At 39.9% G+C, this 20631-nt stretch overlaps 1 protein-coding gene across 2 annotated transcripts; it reads right to left on the bottom strand.

Moving 5' to 3' along the window:
* Positions 1-3170: 3170 nt before the first annotated feature.
* On the bottom strand, positions 3171-20412 carry smox (spermine oxidase). 2 transcript variants are annotated; one of them, XM_039803920.1, is made up of 8 exons: positions 20257-20398; positions 14501-14615; positions 12840-13074; positions 11092-11318; positions 9124-9297; positions 6198-6942; positions 4807-4967; positions 3171-3712 (listed from the first exon to the last, which is right to left on the bottom strand). In XM_039803920.1, exons 2-8 carry the CDS (start codon positions 14501-14503, stop codon positions 3560-3562), a joined length of 1698 nt encoding a protein of 565 aa, XP_039659854.1. In that variant the 5' UTR covers positions 14504-14615; positions 20257-20398; the 3' UTR covers positions 3171-3559. The 2 variants fall into 2 exon arrangements, with proteins under 2 accessions (XP_039659854.1, XP_039659864.1); XM_039803930.1 differs by lacking the exon at positions 14501-14615 and having other exon boundaries at positions 20257-20412.
* Positions 20413-20631: the final 219 nt, after the last annotated feature.

The raw sequence follows: 20631 nt of genomic DNA, 5'->3' as shown, positions 1-20631 counted from the left end.
GTAGCAACAGATCAGAAATGTATTTTTGCCCTAACCCATTCAGGGCTTTATATAAAACAACATCTTGAAATCAATTATTTGAGAGAAAGGAAACCAGTGTAAAAAACTGGAGTGATGTGATCCACTTTCTTGGTCTTAGTGAGGACTCAAGCAGCAGCGTTCTGAATCAAATGCAGCTGTCTAATTGATTTTTTTATGGAGACCTATAAAGACGCTGTTATAAGATAAAAACTTTTCCAAATCCTGCTGAGACATAAGTCCTTTAACCCTTGATATATTCTTAAGATGTAAGTAGGCTGACTTTGTAATTGTATTAATGTGACCTTCTAAAATTCAGGTCTGAGTCCATCACTACACCAAGATTTCTGGCTTTGTATGTTGTTTTCCATAATCTCAGCCGGTGGAAGCATGTACATGTTAAACAGATTAAAGCCTTGGGGAACTCTGTATGTCATATTTGTCTGCTTATGTGTAATTACCTATAGACACAAAATAGTCTCTATTTTTTAAGTAGGATTTAAACCAGTTTAGAACTGACCCAGAAAGTCCAACCCAGTTTTCCAATCGGTCTAGTACTATGTTGTGGAGACTGAAATTTTGCCACTAAGTGGATGTCATTGAATACCTTAACAAGAGCCGTCTCAGTACTGTGGTGTGGTCGAAACTCTGACTGAAAGACACCAAAACAGTTGCTTTAATGACAAGAAGCTGTTAAGCTGTTGAAAAACTTGATGATCAATGATTTTACTTAAAGGTCCCATGATATGGTGCTCTTTGGATGCTTTTATATAGACCTTAGTGGACCCCTAATACTGTATCTGAAGTCTCTTTCCTGAAATTCAGCCTTGGTGCAGAATTACAGCCACTAGAGCCAGTCCCACAATGAGCTTTCCTTAGTATGTGCCATTTCTGTGTCTGTAGCTATTGAGGAGGAGAGGGTGGGGGCAAGGTGGAGGGTGTGGGTGTGGCCTTGATAAACTGCCACTTTGCTCATTTGAAAGCCATGATGTCTCTCTCTCATGGGTGGGCCAAATTCTCTGGGCAGGAAAAGCAGAGAAAGGGCAGGTAACTGAAAAAAATGAAAGCTCAGATGGGCCGATCTGGAATCTTGCTCCTTATGAGGTCATAAGGAGCAAGATTCCAGATCGGCCCATCTGAGCTTTCATTTTCTCAAAGGCAGAGCAGGATACCCAGGGCTCGGTTTACACCTATTTCCATTTCTAGCTACTGGGGGACCATAGGCAGGCTGGGGGAATGCATATTAATGTTAAAAAACCTCATAAAGTGAAATGTTCATGCCATGGGACCTTTAAAAATGGAAGGTGACAAGCTCATTAGTGACGTGTCTAGATTGTTATTTTAGTGGCTTGATGACGTCAGTTTTCAGAGCTGGGAGAGAAGTGTTTAGAATCTGTAGAAGAAACAATAACAACTTTTTTTGAAAAAGCCTGTCAGGCTATAAAGCAACAGGAGGAGGATTTCAGATGTCCTCCAGGTTTTTATAGTTGATCGCATAAAATTGTGTATGGTATTTAAATTGGTTTCACAGGGACAACACATATCCTGTACCTGATATGGCGGCACTGACTACTTGTCTAAATTTCAGATTTATTTTCAGTGAAAAAGGAGGCAAATTTATTGCATGCCATGGTGGATAGAAGTTCAGATGCAATTGACACAGGAGGGTTTGTAAGCCTGTCGACAGTAGCAAACAAGGCACATGAATTATTATTGTTTTTGGCGATAATGTCAAAGAAGAAGGGCCATCCTGCATTTCTCAGTTCCAAATTATAAATGCAAAGTATCTCTTTATAGATGTCAAAATGAACCTGGTGATTTGTTTTTCACCACCTTTGTTCAGCTTTTTGACATTCTGTTCTTATCAGTGTGATATTTCTCCATGGAAATATTTTTACCAGAGACAGCTTTTACCTTAGTGGGAGCAATGGAATCAATAACATTTGTAATTTTAGAATTGAAATAATGTACAAGCTCATTGACTGAGACCCCAGGGAGGGTGGGGGTGGAGGAGAAAAGCTGAATAAATGTTTCCCTGTTTTTTTTTAAGTGATATACCGTTTTCTGATTACCTCTGTACACGGAGTTAGTGCTGTCAAAGAAAACACAGAAATAATCACAGAAAGCAACATCAGTCAGTCACCATAACCTTGGAAATGTTCAGACCACTGGAGATAATCAAGTCCAGAGTGTGCCCCTTGTTGTGTGGGCTCCGTCACATGCTGAGTCAGAACATGTTATCAAGAACAGTTCCCTCTGTCCTGGGGATGTCATACAACTGTTTACCACGGGGAGACTGATTACACGAGCGCCCATAAAGATGCTAGAATGAATAGCTGTGGATGCGGAGAGGGGCCCATAGAGAATGCCTTCCTACAGGGCCAAATTTTATGCTACGCCCCTGCAAACAACCTTATCAGGCTGAGAAGACAGAGAATGTTTTTTACCTTTGTGTTGAAACTGTGGCAGGGGGACGCAGGGAAAAATGGTAGTAGGGCAGGGATTAGTTTGGTTCCAGCAGTAACCAGCTCATTTATCTGGTCAGTGAACTTCAACAGGAGGAAGGAGAAAAGGGGGGAAATGGTGAGTGGGGAACGGTGACATGGATGGGGTATGGGGGACGGTGAAGGAGGTAGATCCTCAAAGGAATTGGTGTTGGTGAGGGGGGGGTTGAGATTCCCCGTCTCGGCTCTGACATCTCCCATGATCAAAGGCTCCATGGACGTGGAGCGGTTTGTCATGCTACTTGAAAATAAGTAGGGAGGAAATACAGGATTTCAAAACTAAGGTCCCAGTTTTCTGTTGCTAATTAAAACTTCCCCCATCTTTTTAGCCTCTGATGGTGTTTGCCACTGAAGAAGAGGATCAACACTGTGTGAGGACTGGGTTGAGTTTATTTCTAACACCATCTGTCACTTTGGCATTATACATTATATTATTATATACATTATAGCATTGCAGCTTTTCTTTCCATGTGCACTCACTTTCTGCCTTGCTCTCATGCGTTAAAAAGGGTGATTGTATGGAAACAGCTCTTGCCTGAGGTTGTACTTTTCTGGAAAATATTCAGGACAGAAGTGGATGAAGAGGAGATATCTGATGGCTAACACTAGTGTGTTTAATATTTGAATGAATTAAGAAGACTTAACTGGTCTTGTTAGATGATGATAGAACTTTTATTTTGTTAAAACTTTCTAAATTTTTATTTAGCATTTTCATTATTTTTGAAATAAGTACATACAGAAGGCACTTACAAAAACAATTTAAATTACAGATGCTGTTGTTATAAACATTAAATTAATGATTAAAAAACATGACAGAATGATAAAGACAAGAAATGACAGCACCATTGGCAACTTTTGAACAGTAAATCTCAAATAAAAATGTAGCATGATTCGAATCTACAGTACAATAAAAACAAACGTATTAATGTAATAATGCCCGAGTTATACTTTTAAGTGTAACTTAATCATCAAGATAAAAAGCTTAAAACTCAACAGTTTTGTATTTCTTTTTTCACTAGTCAGAGGTTCATTTTATTTTACATATTAGGCTTTGTGGTTTCAGCTCTGTGCAAGTCCTGGTACATCTCTATTAGACGAGTGGCCTCTCTCTGTCCTGACAGCAAAGCACCATGAGTAGTGGAATAGTATTTTCTGTGGGTGGCTTCTCCAGCAAACAGGACCTGTAGAGGCTGAGGAAGGAGGAGGGAAGCAAAGGTTTAAAGATTTGAGAGAAGAAAACCAAATTCAGAACAAGAGCTGTCTGTGTCATTCATCCTGACATATTTTTGTCTGCTCGAGCAACACGATTTTTCATTTTCATCACTGATTCCCTTGTTATCGCTCTACATGTAGGAGGCTGTGGTAACTTTCCTGAGGCCTTTAGATTTTAGTTTGACAGGGTTTAAGGACTGCAGTGGAGAGGTCATGCCATTCCTTCAACAGTGTCAAGTGAGCGCAAAATCCCCGCCCTTCTCCCCTTCAGCCAGAACACATCAGGTTTCATGATGTAGACTGCTGGCCAGGAAACAGCCTTCATTACCCCCCTGACACCAACTGTATTTGCTCTGCATGTGCTGCGATGTGACATCGCAGTGATGACACGGCCGCATTAGCCAGATGCTTTCAGAGTGCGTGCAGTGAGTGTAAACAACAGTGAAGATACTGCTGTAAAGGTACTTAACTGCTAAAATTTTCTTCAACATCCAGAGTGCAATGAATATACACTGAATCAATATTTAATTGGGTTTAAATGGAGCATTGGAATGAAAATTCCTCTGAGAATCAACAACTAGTTAGAATCTCATCACAACTAGCTAAACTCAAATAACGTCTCAGAAATTTGCCTTAATTTTCCCTTAAATTAGTAACACATTGTGTAGTTCTTTACAGAAAACCTTATTAAATTATTAGGAAATTACAGACCTTTAAAATTTGGCATTACACAATATTTTCAGTGTCTGACTTTCAGTTTCATAATTTATTTCAGAGACTGTTCCCCAAAGCAAGATACAAATTTACCCTTTTCATCTTAATTTGAATTATTAATTGCACTATACACCATACAGTGTGGTGGACAAAATAACAGAAACGTGCAACAAAATAATGCCGTAGCAACACTAACCACTATCACCATTAATGTGAGTCTGACACCTTTCTGACACAACCTAACATTAAAACATTTACAAGGGTAGTTATTTTCAGGGCTACTGAATTGCATTAAATTAATAATGCAATAATGCAGGTAATTTTGTCCACCCCCTTTGTTGTTTGATGGTGGTCTTACCGGAGCCTTGGTGCTGTTGGCATAAGGCAGCGGCATGGCCAGCCTCTCACAGTCACCACCGCTGGATCCCACCCTGGTGAAGGAGTAGGAGCCTCGGATGAAAGGGTTACTGCCCCACGAGGAGCGCAGGACACGCCAGGGCTTAGGAATGTTGGGGTTCCCTGTGGACAGATGGACAGAGAGGGAGTCAGTACAGATAGTAGCGGCAGAAACTTAATGACGGTCATGGACAGTCTGGTGTCGACAAAATCCACTGCATTACAGAATCAAACCAGTTCTCACTAAGAATGTGGCGGCTTTGAGTTAAGGCCTTTTACAGGGACGTCCAATCTGCCAACTCTAATCAAATCGTGACCCTCTGTGAGCAGAAAGGCATCAGCGAGTCTATATGTAATTAAATCAACAGCTGAGGGGATTAAACCACCATGACCTTAATGAGGAATGCATGGTGTGCGTGGTGTTTGTGTGCGAGCGTGCGTGCAGTTTGTCTGTGTGATTTACAGTCTGCAATCTATAGGAAGTCCACTGACCTCATCATGAAATGATGTTTCTGCACTCACACGGTGACCTATTTCTGAGGCAATCCCTTTACCAAAGAGGTTGCCTCTACCGCGGAAAAAAAACGAGTCCTTCCCACAGTATCGGCACATTCCTCATCTATTGCTAAACAATGAGTCAACCTGTAGTCATGCAACGAAGCACCTTGAAGCAGGAAAAAGCCTCTGTTGCACAAAAATGTGGTTTTAAGTAACGGGTAGCAGCAACATTGGATAAGCCTCAGAGAAAAAGCACCCATGTGTGACACATTTGTGTGTGTGTTTGTGTTTCTTCATCTTATCTAACATATGACCAATCCTTCTGCTCAGTGCTTTTGTGGTGGTGACACCGGACAAGTTAGCCACTGCTCACTGGACACAAAAACAGACACTCATTCAGCTGTATTATCTGTCATCCTTTTGTCATGGAAAAAGCTACTTACGTCACAGCTGAAGCTTATGTCACTTCCTTTTATATGTAATGCAATGACCCAACCAAGGCACTGTTTGTATGAGTCACTGAGCTCAGCCTCAGCCTTCCAATGCTATTGTGTTAGTTTAAGATTATTGATTCTTTGTGAGAGTTTGAAGACGGAAGTTGATCTCTCTCTCTGTTTTATGTCATACAAATCTACAGAAGTCAGACTTATAAAAGAATCTTTTATAAAGAATATTTTTGAGATCGTCTTTGGTTAGATAATGATTGAATAAAACCGTTACAGTGGGAATAAATGAGACACAAAGGAATTATTCCTGTGTGGATATCAACCTAGAAAACACACAAAAAAAGCTGTATGATGGGTAACATGTGCCCAAAATACACAGCTCTGTTTCCTTGTGTATGGGCGTGCTGACCTGTGAAGCGCCTCAGCAGCTCAGTGCAGGTCTCTGCCACTGTTTCGTCATCGCAGCGCTCCATGTACAGCGCCTCTTGCCCGCAGATCCAGCCGCTCAGCATGTAGCCGTAGCGCTCGGGCGGGTAGAGGACATCAAAGCTGCAGATCTTCTTGTACCACAGCTCCTCAGGGTAGGCCAGCTGTTCTAGCTGAGCCTCATCCTCCCACACAAACTGGATGCTGTTGCACTCCGGGCTCCAGAAGGGCTCCTCAAACTCTAAGAATATCTTATTGGTGGTGCTGATGCCCAGCTTCTCGACAGCGAGCACTTTGTCCTCAGGCAGAGAGGGGGAGAACATGGCCTCGTGGTTCTGCTTCAGGACGCCCAGAGAAGCTGTTACGATCACATGGTCAGCCGCGATCCACTCCTCGTCCTCGCACTCCACATAAATGGGATGACCCAGGATGAGAGGGTCTTGGCGAGGTTGGCAGCCGTGGTTGTTTTCGTTGTGATTGTTGTCCTGGTGTGTGTCGCTGCTCTTGGCGATCACCTCCTGATGCTGGGCTGAGTAGTTCCAGTGGATGCAGCGGACTGGTTTGCTAAGGCTGACGGTGCGAGAGGGGATGTCCTGGGCCAGGAGCTCCACAACCTTCATGAAACCTTCAGGAATGACATAATGTGCACCGGGGATCTCTGTCCACTCGCCGAACTCACTCAGAGACACCTCATCCATACTGGGAGAGCTGCTTTCACAACTCTCCACCTGAAACAGGAGAAATGAAGCTATAGCATAAGTTCAGTCAGGAAGACTATCCTTGTGCATGCTTAGGCCTGTAGTTGTGTTTCTCATGTATCCTGCCATTCACTCCTCTCACACATTATTTCCATGCTCTCATTGCCAGGGGCTGTCAATCATGACATCAGCTGTTCTCATCAGCTGGTCACATCAGCTGATCTCATCTATCCAATAGCACAGCGACACACCTACATCGTTGTCCTATCATACTGCCGCTGCCTCTGTTTGAATATGATTCTCTTTCTGCCTTTAGTACATTCATGTGGCTGTTAAGCGTGCGGAACATTCAAGGCTGTTGCGCTAAAATCGGTTCTCTCTGTTGCTGTCAGCTGTCATTTCAATACCAATCATCACAAATGTGAAAGCACCCCTTTACCTCTCCATCAAAGCCGGGGGGGGGGGCTATCTTGCTGCTGCTCAGGGCAGATCACCTCTTATATTAAACATTTAATTATATTTCCACCACATTACCTGCTGCCTAATTACCTGAACCACAAACCTGAAATTAGCTGTTACACCCAAAGACAACATTTTGATCACTTTTGCAAACGCACTCTTGGCATTTTGAATCAACATCAATCAGTAACACCCATTGAATTCATACTGTAGGTATGTCAACAACTCATCTCTACTGCTACAGCTCTGAACAAATCAGCATGATTTCACTGCTTTAAAAATGTTTTATTCAGAGGACACATACTGGTGCCGTGTTATTTAAAAGCAAAAATATTTTACTGCTTCTGCCTCATTAAATTGTGAGCTAGCATGGTAGCAGTTAGCAGATGGCTAATGTGCCACCGTAGGTTCTCTGCTACAGTTCACAACATGATCGGTTTACTGATTATTTGTGTGTGGGCAGGAGCACTCAAATGAATATAGCACTAATGTAGCACTTGCATGAATATATTAATGAAATGGCTGTTGATATAAAATTCCAGCAAGACAAAGCTTCAATTAAGGTGGGTGGTCTCATGCGGACAACAATCACGAGGGGGGGGGGGCAGTTTTAGCTCTTACATGTTTTTTATGACCTCCGTCAGAAAAAAAAAACTAAATAAAACATAACCTTCAATGTTGATTCCCTCTAACAATTACTTTTATTTTCACTTTACGCATTGGGGTGAGTTCTATCATTTAGTGCCAAGACGACATGATGATTAATTCATTAGCAAATCAAAGGAAAAGTAATTAATTTATATCAATGTTCATCATAGATTAGATGATTAAAAGCAATGCTTTGACATTTTAGGAGCTTTTTCGCTTTCTGGCTCTGAGCAGTTGGCATAAAACCAGCAGAGACTCCAGAAAATACCCGCTCCCGGCCAAGCAATAGTCCAACACATAAACCACCTTAAAACAGAATTGTTGTTTTTCCAGTGAGGCTGGTAGGCACATATTTGTTGCCGTCGGACAGAGCCAGGCTAGCTGTTTCCCCCGGTTTTAAGTTTTTGTGCTAAGCTAATAGGCTGGTAGGTAGGTTTATATTACTTAATATCATAAGTTGTTTATCAAGCAAACATGTCAAACAGTAGCTGGTGGCATCTTCTTCTGCTTTTCACTGTTTTATATAATTGAAAATTAAATGTTTTCCTTTTGGGTTGTGTTTAAAAAAAAACAAGTCGCATCACCGTGGGATCTGGGAATTTGTGTCAGACATTTTTTACTATTTTCTAACTAAATGGTTAATAAAGAAAATGGTCATCATTATTTGCTCTGAGAGCTGTAAAAGAGAAAAGATGTGAGTAAACCACAGGTCTCAACTGTGTAGTAGGAAAATGAACAGCTCTGCTTCAAATTACAAACCCTGAGACTGATTTATTGTCATTGGATATCTACATGGATTATAGGTTAGGAGGAAGTAAATAATAAACAAAAGCTCATAATTGCTATGTAATTGGAAACCCAATGTTTGTAATTAATAAAATAATAAAGTCTAATTAACTCTTGGCATATTAGTGCCAGCCAGCAGGCATACAGGTTAGAACAATATCTGCTTTCTCATTCCAAGGGATTTGTAGGTTTATATATCAACTACACACACACACACACACACACACACACACACACACACACACACACAACACACACACACACACACACACACACACACACACACACACACACACACACACACACACACACACACACCTTGAGGTACTGTTGAAGCATTGACAGTTTGAGCTTCTTGGTGCTCTCGGAATCATCAGGATCCAACATGATCTTCTTGCGCACCACGTCTCGTGTAAAGACGCCGACGCTGTTCTGGCTCTCAGCACAAACTGGCTTCCCATTCTGGAAAAACTCCTGAGTCAGCTCGTACACCTAAAGGGGGGTGAGATGGACAGTAATCAGGAGGAAGAAGAATGAGGAAGAATGTCAAGGAAGCAGAGGGAAGAATAAACCCCACCAGTTTAGTTCAGTTCAGGGCAGATTGGGTCAGCACTTGATTGTTTCAAATGGTGCACTGCAGCATGATGGAGAAACCCCACAGGCGGCACAAAGCACTTTAAAAAGAAATGCAGTCGTGGCTACAAGTATTTTTGGGCTGTTGGTCAGCGCTTTATTATATTGGTTTGTGTCTTGTATTGTTTTGTCTGTATTTTCTTGTTGAGTTCTGAATCTTGTGTTTTTAATTCACGCACCTATTGTTGAGTTTGTGTTTTGAATTCTCCCGGATTGTCTAGGGACAGGTATTAAAAATGAGCTTAGACTATAAATGCTGTGGTGTGTGGCATTGGTTTATGCTATATATGTGTCCCTAAACAAAATAAACATTGAATAAATAAATTAAAGAAACAATCTGAATTTGTCAACTTGGGCTTTGGGGAAATTTTGACAGGTGTTTTTGTTATCATTCTGATGTTTTTATAGACCAAATGATTAATCGGGGGAAAAAAATATTAAAACAGATTTATAGAAAAAGAAAGTAAGCTATCAAGTAGGGAGAATGTATAACAGCTGCAGTGCGCTAGAGGCAATAGCAGACAACCGTGTGTCCTGATCACTCATAACATGTCAGCCATGGCCGAATGACATCACAACGAGTGATAAAGTTGAGGTTTCCCTGAAGCATGGTCTCGTTTTTCTTCTTCTTTTCATTACAGCAGCCATTGGAAAAACACACCCTGGAAATGGCAACAGCTTGGAAGCTTTATAATTCTAGTCAAGTCAACTTTATTAATATACCCCAAAGTAGCGAATTTGTTTCAAAGAGCTTTACAGTCTATAGACAACATACACATAAAGCATGATGAAGATTTTAAATGGCTGAAAGAAAACTGGAGCAAGGTAGACAAGATGACTAAACAGGGCTAATTAATGTAGACAAGGCAAGAACCAATCTAGTCTTTAGGATGTTGAAACTGTTTGTAAAGGTGTTAGGGTTTGGGGTGTGAACTTTCATGAAGAAGATTTATCACAAGGACACAGCATGGGTGGGTCATTTTGGACCTAAGATCATGTTCCACACTTTCTCTCTGTAACTGCTTTTCCAGACGTGACCTACTTAAACTATAATAATCATTCTCTAACGGGCTGCCAGAGAGCACAGAGCAGAAAACTGGACCAACGAAAATGGCCATTCCTTATTAAAGTCAGCATGCTTTACTGGTTCAGCTCAAGATGGCTGAATATCTATTTAATAATGTTATGATGAATGTTAGCAGTGGCTTTTATTTCCCCTTAGCTTCAAGTTTGTTAAAATCATCTTAATGTGCACTGTCTGACTACCTCTTATATATTCTACATTTTCAGCCTGTATGGAAACTGTAGGAGGTTTAATGTACGAAGGAAAATTTTTAAACTCAGGTCTCCATGTTTTTATGCACCTTTCTATCAAGTGGAAATATTCTAGATATCTTTGTGTATTATTTCATACACATTTCCCCCAATTCAGCCCAACATATTTACATTTTATATCAGTGGTAACTTAAGATGAGAATAAAGCTTCAACAATATTTGGGCTGCATAGCATCCGTTTTTTAGGAGGTTACTACTGGTTACTATGTGAAATAATTGAACTTACATAAACATATTTTGATGTGAGGCAGTATCTCTGTGCTTTTGTCCATGCATGCATCCATTCACGTGTGTCTCTGTGTGCATGTGTCCCCTCACCTCGTTGTACAGGTCACTGAACTCCTCCACCAGGTCCTTGGGGATCCTCTTCCCGACGTTGGTCTGGTAGTGAGCCACACCATTCTTGGTGTACAGGCTGATGCGCCCCACGCTCCTCTCTCCGTCTGTGGTGTGCTCCAGCAGCCCGTTGTCCTCTGCCAGGTGGTACACTGGGTTCCCATTGGCACCATGGATCCAGGTGGCTCCAAGCTCCAAAGTTGCTTTTCCTATGAAAAAAGAAGAAAAGAAACACAGATCAGTGTGAGTTTAAAAAAAAAAAAAGGATCTCTTTGAACTCTGCATTGCCGCAGTCTGCTTTGTTAAGGCACAATCACACTTGAGTGTTAGATAATTGGACAGTTAAAAAAGGAGGTCAACTCAATTAACCTTCTGCACTAAGCCCACTTGAATACCATTAATTTAATACTTTGCTGATGGCATATTTTTTATATTTATTTATATAATAAAAACTGGGCCAATGCAAAGCCAGTTATGGCTAAATTATTCAATGATTACATAAGCACATAAACAGGCATTTAAATAACAGACACAATTATCCTCAATTATCCGTGTGCCTGACATACAAGTTTGTATGTATGTTTTACATGTGACCTCTTTTATGTGCATACAGTATCAGCGCCACGGCAGATGCTGTCCCTCCTGGTTTGTTCTTGCCAGTTGAAAGAATTTGTCAGGCATCTTTATTATTTTTATTACCATTATTTACCTTGGAACTAGACATGCGTCCAAGTGCATTAATTCTGTTTATTTAGGGAAACTAAGCATGAATGTCTGGCTGGCTAATTGGACAGTATTCTAAGTTAATATGAACAGTACTTGCTAATCAAAGTTAATTTTAAATATGAAAGAACCAGATTAGAAAATACTGTTCCTTCAGCTTGTATCAGAAGATTCTTTGTTCTTGTATCAAGAGTCAAATAGTGCTTTGTGTGAATCTAGTTGAGAAAAATGTGAAATAGATGCTTGGAAGAAATACTTGTTCTCAAGTGTGCAATTTGTCTTGTGCACACAGGGAAACACAAAAACAATATCCGTTGAGCTACCCAACTTCTGAACATTTCACTTCTCTGCATTACAGTGCTATGTAAAAACACTTACATTGTTACTAAGAAACTATGGGAAATAATTACTATAAACCCACATATTGATGGCCTTAAAGAAATAGTTTGACCACTCTCACGCCTGTACGCTAAATATGCAGCTACAGCCAGGAGTGAGTTAGCAACTTAGCATAGTCTGGCTCTGTCAAAAGATAACAAAATCTGCCCTTCAGCAACTCTAAACCTCACTGAATATTAACACATTATATCTTGTTATTTGAATACAAAAAACAAACTGTAATTGACATGTTGTGGCTCAACAGGGAGTTATCAATTAGTAAACAGTAACTTCCTGGAGTTTTATCCTCTGCAAAAAAGCTATTGAGCATCATTTTTCTATTTGTCGAGCTATTACTTAAAGTTCCCCTGATGTTGCTGTTTGTCTTTATTGTGCTTTTTCATTCGTACTTTCTTGATGAATTTTTGGACATCTGAGCTAAAATAATGCTCATAGCTAAAGAGGAAAGTCTATTAAACCCATGAAATTGCTGTATGTTTTGAAAAATGAAAAGGCAGAGGTATCGTACAGAATAAGTGTGTTGCACAAAGCACCGTTACATTGTGTAGGTGTTATTCATAAGTGTAACACAAAGTTTGAGGTAACAGCAGGTAAACGCGTCCTCTTACCAAGCTGAACACTGTGAACTCTCCCGCCGATGTGGTCTGACGCCTCTAGGACAGTGACATCCGTGAAGCCGTTTTTCAGTAGGATCTTAGTTGCAGCAAGGCCGGCCAAGCCAGCACCAATCACTACTATTCGAGGCTGCCGATGAGTGCGTAGGTCGCTACTAAGAGGATCATCAGTGCTGTCTGAGGAAATTTCACAACTTTGCATGCCGTCCAAGATCCTCTTCGATGGAGTCTGTTGGCAAAATAAAGAGAAGGACCCATGTTAGAAATGGCCCCATTATGACACAAAGTGAGCAGGCGACAGGCGCTCATACAGAAGAATATTGAGCGTAAGGAATCTAACTCAACATATTTTTGAGTTGATATGTTCTACAAATGACACATTACATACCTTGAAAAAATTATAAAGTAACATAACATACTTTGAAGTAACTCATAAATGCACACGCTGCTGGTTGGGTGGCTCATGTTACCTCCTGCACTCCTATAATTTCTAGGCATAATATATTATTCTGTGTGAATGTGATAATGTGTGAACAAGATATCAGATCCACCATTTGCAAACAACTTATTATCATATCCATATCTTGTAAACAAAAGACAATACATTGTCCAAACAAATGATTACCCTGGCAGAGGTGGAAAGAGTACTAGAATATTGTACTCAAGTAAAAGTACTGTTACAGTAAATACATTTTACTTAAAAGTACTTGTGTAAAAATTTAAAAAGTAGGTCAGTTATAATGTACTGAGTAAACGTTACTGCGTTACATTTAAAAGGGGAGGGGTTATGATGAGATTCTACTTTTAAAATAAAAAAAAAACATCTTTAGGCAACAAAAGAATTGCATTAAATGTCAACTTATAAACAAGTTGAAAATAAATTCCATTTTTATAGGAACACTTTTCAGCCTGCACATACAACTGTTTATTAAGTTTAAACATACAACCACCTTCCTCACTAAAAATGACAAAAAAAGAGATTCAGACATAAAAGAAAAATGACTGATGATAATTAAAAAGAGCTATGGATACCTTGGCTACATACATTAAATAGCCTGAAACTTCTTTTAGAATTTACTAAAAATAAACATCACCATGTATAAACAATATAAACTCCACAGCGGCTGCAGGTTTTTTTTTTTATTTATTTTTTTATTTAACTATGCCAAGGTACAATAATGATAATTATAACTACACCCCATGTGATTCTTAACCCTCTGGGGTCTAAAGTTTTTTTTTCAGACACACAGATGATTTTTGCATGCCCTGATGTTGTTGTCAATTTGAACAAACGTAAGCAGTATTTTAAGAACCTTGGATTTTTTGTTCAACTACAATAATAGGCTATCTAATACATTTTCAGAAAGCTTAGTGCCCAGGGGGCTGGACATTTCCCCAAACTGTCAATAAAATAAATCATATTCCTGACATCAAAATTTTGATTGAAATTTAGAAAGAATGAAGATCGCAGACGTCATCGTCAAGGTCGGATGACGTCATTGCATAATAATTAGTGTATTCACCGCTGGTAGAGAGGAGAGGCTGTTTAGTTTTTTTCCACATAACATAGGTAGGGTAGGAATTTGGCGTAAACAGCATTACTAATCTTGAAAAATATTTTTATTAGAGTTCACAAAATGAATGGCGATATTTACCATATATTTGCTTATTGGAATTCTTCCTTATATGACCCACATTTACAGCTGCATGCGCTGTAACCAATCTGCTACCAAAGCGCTCCACAACCCTGTTTTTCTGTCAGAGAACAGACTAAACACAAATAAGAAATGATTTATTATTGCACATCTCAAATGTTACTGAAATTGCTCAATGACACAAACATTCAGAGTGAAGAATACACAAGCAACCTTGTTTTTCCTGTACACAAGTCTGCTTGCTGTGAATGCATGGACAGCTGTGTGTGAGAATAACACAATGGGAGTCTATTCAGAAGAATTTCCAAGCCAGTGGAGAAATTTACTAACAATAGTAAGCATCCGTTTTTCATGGAAGATGTACACTGGTATAACTGTTATCTAAGAGCCTTTAATATGAAATGGGTCTGTTTTTCCAGCAACAACACCAAGTCATCTGAAGTAAGATGGTGATATCCTGGTGTTACACAATATACACACATTCCCCGCTTTGTTACCACAGCAACACAGGACACAGGACAGTGCATATGGCACTATGTTCCAAATACACACTTATGTTTCCCACAGGTTGAGATCACACAGCAGAAAGGATTCAGTGGATTTGAATATTATACATATATCAAATCATTCATCTTCCTCTGATTGCCACTAACAACACATTACTTTGACAGAGGATAGTTTCCATCTCCGCTTGTTTTTAACCTCGATTTAACTTTGACTTTTGGTAAACTGTGTCGTAAGCAAGTGGTCAATCTTGACAACTCAGCTGGAGAAGTCACAAGAGCTGACAAAGAGAGTCAGAGAGGAAACCAAAATCCAGAGCTGCAAGAAAAGATGTCTGGGGGTAACATAAGTTAAAGTAGGAACCAGTCAAACTAGAGGGACATATACTGGGACTTCCGTAAATCTCTATAACTTCCTGTTTCAAAGTCTACCAGAGTCTTGAATGATATCTGACTTCCAACACAGATGTGAGTTAAACCTGCCAATCTGGACGGGTCAACACACAGGTCTTATCTAATCTGACTTCATGACTGTCGTCCGGAATGTGGGTAAGACATGGCACAGATTTAATGAACAGGTGTTTCTATTAGAAGTGGCAATATGACAATATATATATTGGAAAAACAATATAAATCTGTCTGATGTAGCCGATCAAATGAGCAGAATTGCTTTGGATTTCTACATGATTTGGTTTCTTGATTTGCCAGGTATCTAATCCAGAAAATGTACTTTATCAGTACATCGTAACATAAAAACATATGTAACTAGAAGGGCACTTGGAGAGCGCAGACCTCTGCCAAGGCCATGCCCTACCTCAGAATGTTAAGGGAAAAATTATTTGTGTATTATGATCTGAATTTGCTCCAAAATATGACCTCTTTCTTGACCCATGCTGCGCCCTTCCACCAAGTGTCATGAAAACCATTTTTTCCATAATCCTGCTGACAAACTAACATACCGAACCGAAAACACTACCTCTTTGGCAGAGATAATAATAGATTAATGTATCCATATTGCACAATCCTAAAATACTTCAGTCTGCACTTGTTGTACTCAACACATACTGCTAAACCTCTGAGTTACACTGAACTGTATCCACCAAATAAAGCCATGTTTCAATTCCAGTTCTGTCTCTTTCTCTAAAAACATATCTTAACTTAGCCATGAATACTAAATATTAAAAAACACAGTTCAACAACATTGTTAATCATCAGTTGGATTCCCAGAATCATAGTTTCCAAATCACTGTCCACGACCTGGACTGTGAGCATACGATCTGAGGTTTATTGCATGTTGTTTTGTATACATATATGCAAATATTATATCTTACATATAATATTAACATATTTACACTGGCAGCAGATTGTACATCTATTAGTATGGTTTTATAACCTGTAGCAAATCAATGATGAAAGGTCATGTTTGTGAAGTCCCAATTGGGAAATGTCCTGTGAGTAATAGAGAAAACCATCATGTAATTACAATAAGGTACAAAATGCAAATATATAGGATGTGAAATACTGTATATGCGCTACCCACACGAGGCAGCTGTTCATTTTACACAGAGGTTTCCCTTTTTGACACACATTTTTCCTTATAAATCATTTTAGCAGCTATTTGGGACTATTTGAATCAGTGGCACATCAACTTCCTTGACAGAAAAAGACAGAAATCCTGCATATGTAAAGATGTGCATCTGATATCTGAAAATTAAGATCTGTAAGCTTGAGTTTCCTGCTCATCTGTCTACTTTCATACAGTGCACTTGTATTTTGAGCGTATATTTGGATAAATGGCTAATCATCTTGTCTGATCGTGACATTTTAGTAAAGAGACACTTCAACAAACATGCAGGCACAGTTACAGACATGGGCAATATCTTAATAGTTTTGGTCAAAATTCCTGCAGCAAGGGTCATCATTTAAACCCATTGTAATGTGTTTGCAATGGGTTCTTTACATAGTGTTACTGCTGTTTTGACCTTTTCACTACAGTATATCCCTTCTCTATACACCTTGGGAGTAGGTGAGGTTGTGCAAAAAATCCCAAACCTATTTCCAGAAACGGGACGACCAAGCAGTTTTAGGCTTTTACTTATACATTTTGTTTATAGACAGACTGTATTAAAGAAGTGTACGTTGCCTACGGATCTAAAGAGTGAAGCCAATTGGAAGTGCCTCAAACCTGCCTTCTTTCTAATGGCCAGCAAGGGGCGACTCCACTGTTTGCAAAAAGATGTAGTTAGTTAGGTAGCTAGTTTTAGGTCTTCTTCAATGCTGCATGATGTTCATTTAGTAAATGCTGGTCCCATTTAGAGTAAAAGATGTTGGGCATTGTCCGTATTTTCGTCTAAGAACTTTCACCCTTTCACTGTGATTTCAGTTCATGAAAGTTAAGTAGCCACTGGATGACATCACAGTGGCTACATCCACTTCTTTTATACGGTCTATGATTGTGTCACTTTACTTTAATACAGGAAACATTTAAACTGTAACATCTTATCATACTTACATGAGAAAACTCTCTATTATAGCTTTAATGAGTCAGTGATCACTCAGAATGAATCTGTTATTGTTGGGCTTGACCTTTAAAACAAAGCACATTTCAGTGAAAAATTCACCTGATTCTAAAAATTCATAGGCAGCAACACTGATTTTAAATGACAGATCGAATTCATAGACAGCCTTTGATTACTTCACACACTGGCCCCTCTGACAGATTGTGCATCCCTCCCTGGTTGCTTGTAATTATTCCACGGCTGGTTAATACACTCGCCACATGCCACCTCGCCACGCTTTACACCACTGCACACAGATTAATGTGTGGGCTGGCCTTGGGTGGATAGGCGGCTCATGGTGGTGGTGAAGTGAGGAGGGAGGGGGCTACCACTGACCTAGAAATGACAATCAACAATACAGTGCTTCTGCCGGTGGCCTTTTTAAAATCAAGGCAAGCCCTGGGCAGTAATATCTTAAATGAGTGTGTCTGACTTCCTCTTTCATCTTTACAGCTTTCCTCTCTCTTTAATTGTGGACATTGCAGCTGGGTCCAGACTCACATCTGCATTGTCTTTATCAGTCCCATGTAGACTTGGGCCGGTGGAAAAAAAAGGCAAACAGTTTGAATATTAAGCCAAACTTTTGCCACTAGGTGTCACACTTGACACTTGACACTATAGACCGTATAGTCAAGTAAGTCAAGTCAAGCAGAACTTTATTTATCCCCAGAGGGGCAATCGGCTTAGTAAATAAAGAGGCCGGAAGTTGCAATTCCGCTGTTTGGCCACTATCTTCAATTTACTTCTAAGCCCGGCACACTTTCTGGGGGGCCTGGTAAATTGCTGTCAGACACTAGCGGCTACGCTAGTTTGTTCGTTTATAAACAAACATAACATTATGTTAATCACGTTGTCATACTGCTTATTACCAGTGTTAGGCAACACTACTTGAAAAGTTTAGTAAGCTAAGCTATTGGTTATTCTACATTAAATAAAGTTTTACTAACGTTAGCCCCCAACTAAAATGCCGTCAGCACAGGTTGCTCATGTAGACTACTTTTTATTTTGCCAGAAGGTGTCATAGTGACAAATGGTGGCCTACACTGGACCAGACCAGACCCCGGACAGATCATCCCAACTCTAGTCCCATGTGAGCATTACCATGGTAATTACACATCTCTACATCAAAGAAAAAAAATGCAGTGTAGTCTGAGGGCTTCGTGCCAAAGGCCAGACATTCCACACTTCTCTCTCAGCTCTGATTTTCCCAAGCTGGGATGATTGAGTGGAAGCACCACACACACACACACACACACACACACACACACACACACACACACACACACACACACACACACACACACACACACACACACACACACACATTTAACACACACTAATCACACTCACACAGACACCTCACGGCTGTGCTACACACCACACTGGATGTTCCCCTGGTGCAGATAAAGAGTGCCCTGAGACTATTGTAGTATTCCTAAACATAAACACAACAGGCTCAATGTATTCAATTACACAATGATGGCAGGAAAAGTATCACCACAATGTTCTAACTATATATATTTCTGTCATAAAAAACACATCCTTGAAAGCCTTGAGAAATAAAATGTGGGTACCACTCTAAGAAGCCCTCTGTTATAAAGAGTTTATAAATTGTAACTAATTTATTGAGAGTCAGAAAAGCTTTATAGCTTTATAGATCCGTTATGAGCCAGTGATAAGGGCAACCTTTGGGTTGCCAGGTTGTACAAAATCTGGTTGGAAGGTTTGACCACTCACTTACTTAAGCCAAAATCTATTTTTTATTATCAAATGTTAACATTTATACCTGCAGACCTGATGGATTGTAAATCCTTTTGGCTTATTAAGTGCATGGTTATTAGAAAGTAGCTAAAGGATTTTTTCTTACCTAACCTGACCTTTCTTAATGTTTTTATAGTAGATTATAACTGACCTATAAAAACATTAGAAATGTATTTATTAACCAGTAACACAGCCATTAGTCACAATTAATCGTAATAAATAAACCCTTTATAAAAGGTGGCTTATCTGAAAGTGGTAGGCTACAAAAAAATGCAAATAATGAAATGAGAACTTTTAACAGATAAGAAAAATCTGACTGAAGACGAAGAAGAAGGTCAAGTGTTTGATGTCATCCTATATAGTGCGTGGCTGGACAACTCATCTGGATGGGAAAATCCTTTACTGCCACGTAACTGTGATGTGGCAAAAAAAAAGTGGCAGCAGTTTGAAACAAAGCGAACAACTTCACTGAGTTACTCTGATTAATTGTCTGCGAAAGACAACATGTGATGGAGACGCAGCAAAACCGAAACACATTTTAATGCGGACAAATAAAGCGAAAAACACAAATCTACCTTATTCCAGCCAGAGCAGACTAAGAACACACTACAATACATCAGTGTAACTAACATTTAATGTGATCGGTGTGGTCACACAGTTTCATGCAGCGTTTCCTGTCTTATCAACACAAACAACTGTGTGATATTATTATTTAGTATATTGTAGCCTATCTGACCGTATTTACGGTCGCTTACAGCGCCGACAACTACAGTAGAAATAAGCTGTTCTCACTGTATTTCCAGCGTTATGTACGAATACATGTATACAGCCTGTTCTTTTTGTTCAACATGTAAAGCCCTGCACTGACCATCACCCACCGCCCCGCTGTTAAATAATAATTCTGTTATGCGGTTTTAGTAGAGCAGCTGGTTACCTGGCTCTCTTGGTCTTCAGCTTTAAAACCTCAGAGTGCTCCGCTTTCCTTTGTGCCCGTTTTTCCCTCAGACCGGCACCGCTTTGTATTTATGCCTGGAAACCAGAAGCAGCCAGTTTTCCCGTGGCCGCTGCCTACTCATTGATTAAATATGAGCAGTAATGACGACAAAGACCAGCCCCCACTCAGTATAAGCCTGCTGTCACGGAGCTGCCTGCTGCTGCGTAATACCGTAATACACGTTTGTTGTTCTTAGCATGCAGGATGTGTGTGTGTGTGTGTGTGTGTGTGTGTGTGTGTGTGTGTGTGTGTGTGTGTGTGTGTGTGTGTGTGTGTGTGTGTGTGTGTGTGTGTGTGTGTGTGTATGTGTGTATG

This window comes from Perca fluviatilis, chromosome 1 (assembly GCF_010015445.1).
Source record: "Perca fluviatilis chromosome 1, GENO_Pfluv_1.0, whole genome shotgun sequence".
Lineage (NCBI taxonomy): Eukaryota > Metazoa > Chordata > Actinopteri > Perciformes > Percidae > Perca > Perca fluviatilis.
The sequence above is the reverse complement of the archived record's forward strand: the minus strand, read 5'-3'. Positions and strand labels throughout refer to the sequence as shown.

Bases quoted from the DNA above. Each gene is read 5' to 3' on its own strand.
- smox (XM_039803920.1), bottom strand. The intron at 9,298-11,091 runs GTGAGGGGACAC...ACCCCCCTTTAG, and splicing joins TCAGTGACCTGTACAACGAG to GTGTACGAGCTGACTCAGGA. The intron at 3,713-4,806 runs GTAAGACCACCA...CTCCTTCCTCAG, and splicing joins CCAACAGCACCAAGGCTCCG to CCTCTACAGGTCCTGTTTGC.